Source organism: Hyla sarda, chromosome 12 (genome assembly GCF_029499605.1).
Source record: "Hyla sarda isolate aHylSar1 chromosome 12, aHylSar1.hap1, whole genome shotgun sequence".
NCBI lineage: Eukaryota > Metazoa > Chordata > Amphibia > Anura > Hylidae > Hyla > Hyla sarda.
Genome location: NC_079200.1, coordinates 9,637,488 through 9,649,292, shown reverse-complemented (window position 1 = coordinate 9,649,292; position 11,805 = coordinate 9,637,488). Strand labels below are relative to the sequence as shown.

The window sequence follows — 11,805 nt, the reverse complement described above, 5'->3', positions numbered from 1 at the left end:
GCATGCAGTAATTCTATGACCACGTACCCATGCACAGAACAACACTACATGCGCTGTACGAGCACACGCGCGGAACAAACGCTACAAGCGCAAGAGCCGCACAAGCACCGCCTGCACATGACGTATGCCACGAGCACATGAACAGCATGGTTCTCATGAGCACATGTACAATACAACCGTACGAGCCTGCACAGTATAATTCCTACGAGCGAGTGTGCAGCACAGATCCTACGAGCCCGTGTACAGCACAAATCCTACGAGCGCGTGTACTGTATAAATCCTACGAGCGCATGTACTGTATAGATCCTACGTACAGCATGGATCCTACGAGCGTGTATAAATCCTACAAGTGAGTGCACAGTATGTATCGAGCGTACAGTATATATCCTACAAGGGCATGTACTGAACAAATCCTACGAGCGTGTGTACAGTATAAAACCTGCAAGCATGTGTACAGTATAATTCCTACAAGCGTGTGTACAGTACAAATCCTACGAACGTGTACCGTACGAATCCTACGAGCGCGTGTGCAGAATAAATCCTACAAGCACGTGTGCAGGATGATCCTACAAGCCTGTGTACAGTATAAATCCTACAAGCGTGTACAAGCGTGTGTACATTATGAACCCCACGAGCGCGTGCACAGAATATATCCTACAAGCGCGCATGCAGCACAAACCCCACACGCACGTACCAGTGTGCACAGTTTAAATCAGCAAATGCGTGCACAGTATGGATCCTACGAGTGTGTGCAAGTGTTTGTACAGTAGGAATCCTATGAGCGAGTGTACAGCATGAATCCTACAAGCGTGTACAGTATAAATCCGACACACGAGTGTACAGTATAAACGCTACCACCGTGTGTACAGCATAAATCCTACAAGCGTGTGTACGGCATAAATCCAACAAGCATGTGTACAGTATAATTCCAACAAGCGTGTGTACAGTATAAACCCTACCAGCGTGCATACAGTACAGTAAAAATCCAACAAGCGTGTGTACAGTATAACTCCAACAAGCATGCACAAGCGTGTGTACAGTATAAACCCTACAAGCGTGTGTACAGCATAACTCCTACAACCGTGCGTACAGCATAATTCCTACAAGTGTGTACAGTATATATCCAACAAGTGTTTGTACAGTATAACTTCAACAAGCATGTACAAGCGTGTGAACAGTATAAACCCTACAAGCGTGTGTACAGCATAAATCCTACAAGCGTGTGTATAGTATAAATCCAACAAGCGCGTGTACAGTATAACTCCAACAAGCATGTACAAGCGTGTGTACAGTATAAACCCTACAAGCGTGTGTACAGCATAAATCCTACAACCGTGCGTACAGCATGAATCCTACAAGTGTGTAAAGTATAAATCCAACAAGCGTGTATACAGTATAAATCCAACAAGCATGTACAAGCGTGTGAACAGTATAAACCCTACAAGCATGCATACAGGATAAATCCTACAAGCGTGTGTATAGTATAAATCCAACAAGCATGTGAAAGCGTGTGTACAGTATAAACCCTACAGGCGTGTGTACAGCATGAATCCTACAAGCATGTACAGGCGTGTATATCGCACAAACACTACAACCGTGTGTACAGCACAAACGCTACTACCGTGTGTACAGTATAAACCCAACAAGCATGTGTACAGTATAAACCCAACAAGCATGTGTACAACATGAAACCAACAAGCGTGTGTGCGGTATAAACCCCACAAGCGTGTGTACAGCATGAATTCTACAAGCGTGTAAGGCATGAATCCCACAAGCACCTGTAAGGCCCAAATCCCACAAGCGTAAGGCACAAATGTTACGAACGAGTAAACAGAAAAATGCCAAGAGCGTAATCAACGTGCGCGAGTGCATGAATCGTACAAATACCATGAGTGCATGTACAGAATTACCAGCGCCCATACTACATGCGCCTGAACTGCACCAATGCTACCAGTGCATGTGCCTTGACAAACACATGAAATACCCTCCTTGTGATCAGGAGGGCCGTGTCGTAAACCTTGAATAAACTAAAATGTGTACGTATATATACATATATAACCATATACATGGAGCAAATTAAGGGGGCGCAAGGAACGGATTATATGGTCGTATGCGTAGAATAATTATAGGGGGGGGATTTCCTTTTTTTTTTTTTTTTTTTGAGCCTGCACAGATCAACTATATGACCGTGTATGAGGAATAAATTATAAGAGTGTGAACACCAACAACTACATGACCGTATGCGTAGAAAATGAATCGTGTGCTCGGCACAACTATCTGATCGTATGCGTGGAAGGAATGACCGAGCAGAGCAGTCGAGAGTGTGCTGGCATATATTAACCCCTTATAGTAATGCAGAGCTGAGCAGCCCGAGAACGTGTCGGCATGTAATTAACCCCTTGTAGTAAAATGCAGAGCTGAGCAGCCAGAGAATCGTGCCGTCATATAATTAACCCCTTGTAGTAAAATGCAGAGCTGAGCAGCCAGAGAATCGTGCCGTCATATAATTAACCCCTTGTAGTAAAATGCAGAGCTGAGAAGCCAGAGAATCGTGCTGTCATATAATTAACCCCTTGTAAAAAAATGCAGAGCTGAGCAGCCAGAGAATCGTGCCGTCATATAATTAACCCCTTGTAGTAAAATGCAGAGCTGCGCAGCCAGAGAACGTGCCGGCATGTGACTAAACCCCCCCCCCCCCCCCCTTCCCCCGTTGAGAACGAACCCGGTAACCGACACACACAATATACACTACATAACCATGACAGGTGGCGGGGGTATGATGATAGCCTAAGCTCCCCGATACCACAACAGGGGCCAGTACCCTGGCAGAAAACCCTAAGGTGACAGCACCGACCCGGCTGTAGAAATGCCGGTACCGTACTGCCACGGGGGTTCGTGGGGGAGCGAGGACTCGCGCAGCCATCCCAAGACAGTAGCAGCAGCATGCCCCCGTCACGGGTCCCACTGCCGGAGGGGCCGTGCCAGACCCGCCGGAGGAAGAGAACGGGCCACGTGTCCCACTGTTAATGAAACCGGGGCCGGGGCCTGGCCGAGGGTACACCCCCGGACTCCGGCTTACCTCCGGAGAGGTGGTTGCGGAGAAACGCCGCCACCAAGGCCAGCCCCGGCCACTTACCCGTACCGCACCGCCGGAAACAGCTTCCGGTCAGCTGACTGGTGTGTCAGCTGACCTCTCGTCACGTGAAGAACCCGCGGCGTACTGTGCTAGGGGCACCGCGGGTTCTCATAGTGATTAACCCCGCCCCCTCTCACAAATACAGGCTAACTGCGTTAGCCTTCACACATATGTGTGTGTGTGTGTGTATGTATATATGTGTCTGTATGTGTATATATATATGTGTGTGTGTGTGTGTATGTATATATGTGTCTGTATGTGTATATATATATGTGTGTGTGTGTATGTATATATGTGTCTGTATGTGTATGTATGTATGTATGTATGTATATATATATATATATATATATATATGTGTGTGTGTGTGTATGTATATATGTGTCTGTATGTTCCTGCATGACTTACAAGCGTCTGGAGATATTTCAATTAAACTTGGTCACATGTTACTTATTTTTCTACAAAAAGTATAGTATAGTAAAGTTAAATTACTGTAACCTACCCCTTATGTGAAGTTGTTTTTTTTGTCTGAAGTCCCATGTGAGTGTTGGGGACTTCCAGTCCATCTCCTGATTGCGTTACTCTTGGGCTGCAGAGATTGCCCGGGAGTTTTAAACATCCTGTAGACTGTCCAGCAGGGAGGTGCAGAGAATAGTAGGTGCGGGGTACAGGACACGAGGTCAGGAGCGTCATTGTTGTTTTTCCTCTCCCACAAGGTTTAGGTAGGAAGAGCGGGCAATGCCAGGTACTCGGCTCATAAGGAATAAAGCCTGAAGGACCGAAACGCGTGCATGTTTTATTCTCTACCTTTAAAGGGGTACTACCTTGGAAAACTTTTATTTTTTATTTTTATCAACTGGTGCCAGAATGTTAAACAGATTTGTAAATTACTTCTATTAAAAAATCTTAATCCTTCCAGTACTTTTTAGGGGCTGTATACAACAGAGGAAATTTTTTTTTTTTTGGATTTCTCTTCTGTCACAACCACAGTGCTCTCTGCTGACCTCTGCTGTCCATTTTAGGAACTGTCCAGAGCAGCATATGTTTGCTATGGGGATTTTCTCCTACTCTGGACAGTTCCTAAAATGGACAGCAGAGGTCAGCAGAGAGCACTGTGCTCGTGACAGAAGAGAAATCCAAAAAGAAAAACATTTCCTCTACCATTCAGCAGCTAATAAGTACTGGAAGGATTAAGATTTTTTAATATAAGTAATTTACAAATCTGTTTAACTTTCTGGCACCAGTTGATTAAAAAAAATTTTTCCATGGGAGTACCCCCCTAAAAACTAGTCTGATAACCAACTGGAGGTATTTACCAAGCCCATGGAGTCGCCATTACCAGTCACGAGCGCCCAATTGGCTCCGGGATCTCTACACCCGCTCCTGATTGGTTCCTGCTACAATACAGGAATATAAATGGGTTATAATTGTAGATAATAATATTGGAGCATCTAGATATGTTTAATAAATTCTAATTCTCTTTATAATCTTCCTCTTAGTGCGGCCGGGGGCGAAATCTTTAACCAGTGCGTGGCCGACCAAGACGAAGCGTTCACAGAGCAGGACGTCGTGCGGCTCATACGTCAGATCCTGCAGGGGGTGCTGTACCTGCACAGGAATAACGTCGTCCACCTGGACCTAAAAGTAAGGAAACCGTAGACGTGATGTCATAAAACGCGAAACCCTCAGATTACATTCAACATAAACTGCGGTTAAAGAGGATGTTATGGCCTCAAAGGGGTACTCCGCCCCTAGACATCTTATCCCCTATCCGATGTGGTGCCGGAGGCTCGTGACGTCACAGCCACACCCCCGCAATCCAAGTCTATGGGAGGGGGCGTAATGTCATAACTCCGCCCCCGCTATGCAAGTCTATGGGAGGGGGCGTGACATCATGACTCCGCCTCCGTGTGACTTCACACCCCACCCCTGCTATGCAAGTCTATGGTAGGGGCGTGATTTCATGACTCCGCCCCATGTGACTTCACACCCCGCCCCTGCTATGCAAGTCTATGGGAGGGGGCGTGACAACATAACTCCGCCTCCGTGTGACTTCACACCCCGCCCCTGCTATGCAAGTCTATGGGAGAGGGTGTGATCTAATGACTCCGCCCCAATCCCATAGACATGCATAGCGGGGGCGGGGCGTGACATCTCAAGGGGGCGGAGTCCTGACGATACTCCAGCCCCGTGGTCAGCACCCGGCAGTTTGTGAGCTGGCAGCGCGGCGTGCAGCTCAAAGAGGTGGGTGCCGAATGCAAGATTGCGGGGGTCCCCAGCAGCTGGACCCCTGTGGTCAGACATCTTAGGGGATAAGATGTTTTAGGGCCGGAGTGCCCCTTTAAAGGGGAAGTCCTCTCTGAATGATCTGTCATGGAGACACGTGAGGAGATCACCGTATAGAGACCTCTCATTCTGAAATGTCTGTGGTGGTCCGAGATCATAGACTTCCCCAACGTGATCTCCTCACATGTCTGTATGACCGGTCAGAAGGTCTCGGTGACTCGTTAACCCTTTGATGACTTTGGGCTGAACGTCTTCTCTGTCTTGTGTTTAGTTCCATCCTTATTAATTCTGGTTCCTCTTCTACAGCCGCAGAATATTTTGCTGACCTGCAGTAAACCGCTGGGAGACATTCGGATTGTGGACTTTGGTCTTTCCCGGCAGGTGGACAGCATTAAAGAGGTGCGGGAGATACTGGGGACACCGGAGTATGTGGGTAAGTGACACCATTAGGATGGACTAAGGAGGAACATTTAAAGGGGTATTCCCATCTAGGACGTTTATGGCACGAACACATGATACGCCATAAATGTCTGTATATGCAGGTGCCACCTCTGGGACTCAAACCTATCAAGGCCTCCCAACGCTCCCCGGCCTGCTTGTTGGGGCTGAAGGTGGTCGGAAAGCCAAAAACAGTTGACCAGCTTCTGCATTTCGCATAACTTCCTTTGACTTTAGGAATTTAGTATGAATACATTATCCCTGTACTATGCCACCATTACTGTGGCATCCATGGCAAATTCTGGACCTCCCCCCCCCCCCCAAACAATTAGCGGGTATATGCCCCTTTATCATAGTTATGCCTCCACCGTGCCCCATATAGTTATTAGGCCCTCTCTGTGCCCACATACCCACATATAGTAGTTAGGCCCCCTCTGTGCCCACATATAGTAGTTAGGCCCCCTCTGTGCCCACATATAGTAGTTAGGCCCCTCTCTGTGCCCACATATAGTAGTTAGGCCCCTCTCTGTGCCCACATATAGTAGTTAGGCCCCCTCTGTGCCCACATATAGTAGTTAGGCCCCCTCTGTGCCCACATATAGTAGTTAGGCCCCTCTCTGTGCCCAAATATAGTAGTTAGGCCCCTCTCTGTGCCCACATATAGTAGTTAGGCCCCCTCTGTGCCCACATATAGTAGTTAGGCCCCCTCTGTGCCCACATATAGTAGTTAGGCCCCCTCTGTGCCCACATATAGTAGTTAGGCCCCCTCTGTGCCCGCATATAGTAGTTAGGCCGCCCTCTGTGCCCACATATAGTAGTTAGGCCCCCTCTGTGCCCACATATAGTAGATAGGCCCCCCCTCTGTGCCCACATATAGTAGTTGGGTCCCCCTCTGTGCCCACATATAGTCATTAAGCCCTCCTCTGTGCCCACATATAGTAGTTAGGCCCCCCTCTGTGCCCACATATAGTAGTTAGGCCACCCTCTGTGCCCACATATAGTAGTTAGGCCCCCGTCTGTGCCCACATATAGTAGTTAGGCCCCCATCTGTGCCCACATATAGTAGTTAGGTCCCCCTCTGTGCCCGCATATAGTAGTTAGGCCCCCCTCTGTGCCCGCATATAGTAGTTGGGTACCCCTCTGTGCCCACATATAGTCATTAAGCCCCCCTCTGTGCCCACATATAGTAGTTAGGCCCCCCTTTGTGCCCACATATAGTAGTTAGGCCCCCCTCTGTGCCCACATACAGTGGTCCCTCAACATACGATGGTAATTCGTTCCAAACGAGCCATCGTTTGTCGAATCCATCGTATGTTGAGGGATTCGTGCAATGTAAAAAAGTAAAGTCATACTCACCTGTCCCCGCCGCTCCACACCACGTCCCGCCGCTCCCGATGGTGTCCCCGCCGCTCCCGATGGTGTCCCCGGGCCTCCGCTGGGCTCTCCTGGTCTTCTCCGGCCCTCTGCTGTCTTCTCCGGTCCTCCGCTGTCTTCCGCAAGGCCTTACTGGGCCTACGTAGCGACGTCATTACGTCGCTGCGTACGCCGTTCCTCTTGGATGACGTGCGCAGCTTCGTATTGACGTCACCGGAGAGGGCCGAGAAGACGCCGGAGGACCAGCGTTGGACCCGAAGGGATCCCCAGAGCATCATGGAGGGGTAAGTAATACTTACCGCACCACACGGGGAACATTAAGCTGCTATCCGGCGGCAGCTTAAGCATTTTGTGCTGTCGGATAGCAGTTAATGCGATGGCCCTGACATAAAAAAGCATTGTATGTCGTTGCTGACATCGACATGCAATGGCCTCTGAGAGGCCATCGTATGTCGATTTGATGATATGTCGGGGCCATCCTATGTCGGGGGGTCACTGTATAAGAGTTAGACCCCCTTCTGTGCCCACATATAGTAGTTAGGCCCCCTCTATGTCCTAATATAGCAGTTAGGACCCCTCTGTGCCCACATATTAGGCCTTCTCAAAGCCACATATAATAGTTAGACCTCCTGTGTCCCCAATATAATAGTCAGACCTCCATAGTGCCCCCCATATAAGCTAGGCCTCTTTAGTGCTCTCCATATCGTAGTTAGCCCCCCTCCTTTGTGTACCCAGGTAGTAGTAGGGACCCTTAGTGCCTCCATATAGTAGTTAGGCCCCTGTAAGCCCCATATAGCACTTAGGCCCCTGTAAGCCCCATATAGCACTTACGCCTCTTGTGCCACCACATAGTAGTAAAGCCCACCTCTGTGCTCCCATATGGTGTTAGACTCCCATACTGGCCCATATAGTAGTTAGGCCCTCACACTGCCACCATATACTATTGGACTCCACATTGCCCCATGAAAAAAGTTAATCATTCACCTCTTCCCATGGAACCTCCTTTCTGAGCACCCATTGCAGGCAGCATCATACGGAGACTCTGCTGGCACCAGAAGTCCTGGCTGGAGTGACGGGACAAGGTGCAGCCGGCTCTGCCATGTCATGGGCGTACCGTACGTTCAACTGGATGTACTTCTTAAAGACGCATACACTGTTGAAAGCAGTGGTTGTCCAGGCATCCGGGATACCTGTCCCGAATTCCCAAATGAGGCCTCGACTTCGATCGTTGCGCCCCTTGTGGCATAGCTGGGCATAGGCCTAACTCTCTTTCTCCATAAGGTTACACAAAAGGTTGATGTGGGTGGTCGGTGTGGAACGAGTGTTCGAAAATGGAAATGCCAAACCCGTTCTATATAGTCACATAGTACACTATATAGGGATATATAAGAATATGCTAAATGCTATTTCAGACTTTAGTGCCGATAAATTCTAAAATAGGATTTTTTTTCTGGATTTTAGCCCCCGAGGTGTTGAGTTATGAACCAATCAGCACAGCCACAGATATGTGGTAAGTATCAGTCTTTATTATGGTGCAAAACTACAAACTCCCAGCATGCCCGGACAGCCGTTGGCTGTAAAAGTCGGTGGTCCACAGTTTGAAGACCACAGCTATAGCGAACCCGTACCGGTTGTCTACATGATCATCATGTGTTTGTGTTATAGGAGTATTGGGGTACTTACCTACGTCATGCTTACTGGGATATCTCCGTTCCTGGGAGATACCAAGCAGGAGACGTTCCTGAATATTTCCCAGGTGGCCATTCAGTACTCGCAAGAGGAATTTGAGGGAATCTCGGACGAGGCCATCAACTTCATTAAGTCTCTTCTGATTAAAAACCCCAGGTGAGGGCATCTGAAATCTGACTGACCTATCAGGGTATGTAGAAGACCCTTAAAAGACATTTGAGGACATGATGACCCTACTCTATGGTTGTGTTGGTCCAATATGTTCTCTAGATGTTGATGCTTGATACAAGAGTGCTCCATGATCTTGGGTGGTGGGGGGGGGGATTGAGCAATGTGTTGAGAGTAGAAAGGGTGGCTGGATACCAGTCACCTCTGGCACTGAGGAGAACCAAATGGTTCCAAGAATAGATGGCCGATAGAGTCTGGTGATGAAAATGTTGTATATGTGGACAGAGACTTCTACCTTCTTAGACTGTGTTAAAGGAGTAGTTTAGTTTAAAAAGAACAAAAACTCATCCCCTATATGCGATCCCCTGCCAGAGATAAGTGCCTGACTGGGGGGGGGGGGGGGGTCCGACTACTACTGGGACCCCCCTGCGATCTCCCGTCCTGGCTCTCCCAATGAATGAATGAATGAATGAATGAAGCTTTGTCGACCACGGCACAAAGCGATGGCCGAAACGCCCCCTCCATGCATCTGTATGGGGGAGCCTGAGATACACGATCGCTGTACTTCTGGCTCTCCCTTAGAGATGCATAGGGAAGGCGTGATGGCCACCGCTTCTCACTGCTTCATTCACGGAGAGAGCCGTGGCACCAGGCAGGAGATCGCCGATACGGGATAAGTTGCCACCTTTAGCGGCCAATTTCGGTCAAGTCCTACTGAGATCATCTGAGTACAGGTGGTATGGTCCATTGTAAGTAAAACCTAAATTTCGATGCTCACCACCACTGCCCCCCACCCCTTGGCAAATTGGTGAAACGGGAGAGATAGGTGTTGGCCGAAAGAACGTTTGTCTGAAAGCTGTTGAAGGTGTATGACCACCTTTAGAGGCCAAGTTGGTCCAGTCCTACTGATCTCATCCCAGAGTAAAGCCGCCATGGTTTTTGTAACTCATCCATACATTTGGAAGTAGAACTAAACTCCATCTCAACCCTCTCTCTACAGGAAGCGGGCTCGAGCTGACCAGTGTCTTAAACACACTTGGCTATCTTCACACCAGGAGCCGGAGCCTTTGAAGGCCATAACCTTCGAGCAGAATGAAAGTAAACTAGAAACACCCGAAGCGTCCGAAGAAATCGTGCTTTTGGCTTATACCGTTCATTGTCCGTGTCGTGAAACCATAGAGACTGACCTGAAAGGTGTGAGGAACCCATTTACAGCCCTGAAGGAGATTCAGCCTGAAGTCGTGTGTTAACATCCGAAGGACCTTCAATGCAAACCAAAGCGGGTTCTGTCCTTCAAGGCCAGATTTGGAGACCGGCCACTTGTACCAACACCAGGTGTCTTACATGCCAGGAACGAAACGGGTCCGCTCACGCATGACTGTGTTTTTACCGCTGCCTTATTGCCTGTGGGAGATATTGGACTCTCGGAAGCTGTCCATGTTTAGGCTTCGGTCTTTCCTATGATCCTAAAACCGAACTTTTGGCCCCTTCATTGCATATGACACTTAGCTTGACAGGTACCTACAGGAACCATACCTACCAGCAGAGGAATCCAGATTTGTGGGGCATTCGGAAGCCCCTGCCCTCCCATCCAGAGACGTAACTTGTAGCTTCTGGGCCCAATGCAAAATCTGCAACAGGGCCCCATGTCTCAATTATAATGCATATATTGAGGAAAAGCGGGGTGGCACCACCAGTCCGGTACAAATTATAGCCCAAATGACGGTAAAATATTACCTAGTGAGTGGGGAAGAGCGGGGAAGAAAAAACCAATAGGGGTGCACATCAATAAAAAATAGCATTCATGGAATAGATTCAAAAGAGGAATGTAGATGGCACTCACCTATTAAAACGTAAACTTTATTGCTTCATTTAAAACAATGCTGGCTCATGGCTGGGCAGGAACAAAAAAACGCCGCAGCTGCACGGAGTGATGGCGACAAGCTTGTTTTGCGGTACCCCGCTTCTTCTAGCCTTCCTGTCCAGCTCATGGCTGGGCAGGAACAAAAAAACGCTGCAGCCACACGGAGTGATGGTTACAAGCTTGTTTCGCGGTAGCCCGCTTCCTCCGGCCTCCTCTGGAGGCCGGAGGAAGCGGGCTACCGCGAAACAAGCTTGTCACCATCACTACGTGTGGCTGCAGCGTTTTTTTGTTCCTGTCCAGCCATGAGCTGGACAGGAAGGCAAGAGGAAGCAGGGTACCGCGAAAAAAGCTTGTCGCCATCACTACGTGCAGCTATGGCCGGGCGTTTTTTTTGTTACTGTCCAGCATTGAGCTGGACAGGAAGGCCAGAAGAAGCGGGCTACCGCGAAACAAGCTTGTCGTCATCACTACGTGCAGCTATGGCCGGGCGTTTTTTTGTTCCTGTCCAGCCATGAGCCAGCATCGTTTTAAATGAAGCAATAAAGTTTACGTTTTAATAGGTGAGTGCCATCTACATTCCTCTTTTGAATCTGTCCCAATTATAATACTGGTCTCTTATGGGGCAGATGTGCTTTGGGGCCCCCATAGGCACCAGGGCCCTGGTTCGACCGCTACCTCTGCATCCCCTATAGCTACGCCCCTGCCTCTGACTAACCCAAAAATGCCCCCAAAAAACACCTGAAATATTCGTGTTGGAGGAAGTGGGAGGTCCTAATCAGTGATTGACAGCTATGTGCGCTATTAAAGTTGTCACTCACACAGTAGCACCGCCCACTTGACTACCAAGCCCAGA

At 48.7% G+C, this 11,805-nt stretch overlaps 1 protein-coding gene across 1 annotated transcript in view; it reads left to right on the top strand.

The window, feature by feature from the left end:
- LOC130296728 (serine/threonine-protein kinase 17A-like) overlaps positions 1-10,927 on the top strand; it is a 78,629-nt gene extending 67,702 nt beyond the window's left edge. Inside the window, exons 3-7 of the mRNA XM_056548593.1 lie at positions 4,633-4,777; positions 5,726-5,852; positions 8,693-8,741; positions 8,897-9,076; positions 10,089-10,927. Of these exons, the coding sequence (XP_056404568.1) occupies positions 4,633-4,777; positions 5,726-5,852; positions 8,693-8,741; positions 8,897-9,076; positions 10,089-10,338 (751 nt within the window). The 3' untranslated portion in view covers positions 10,339-10,927. The remainder of the gene's footprint in view (positions 1-4,632; positions 4,778-5,725; positions 5,853-8,692; positions 8,742-8,896; positions 9,077-10,088) is intronic.
- Positions 10,928-11,805: the final 878 nt, after the last annotated feature.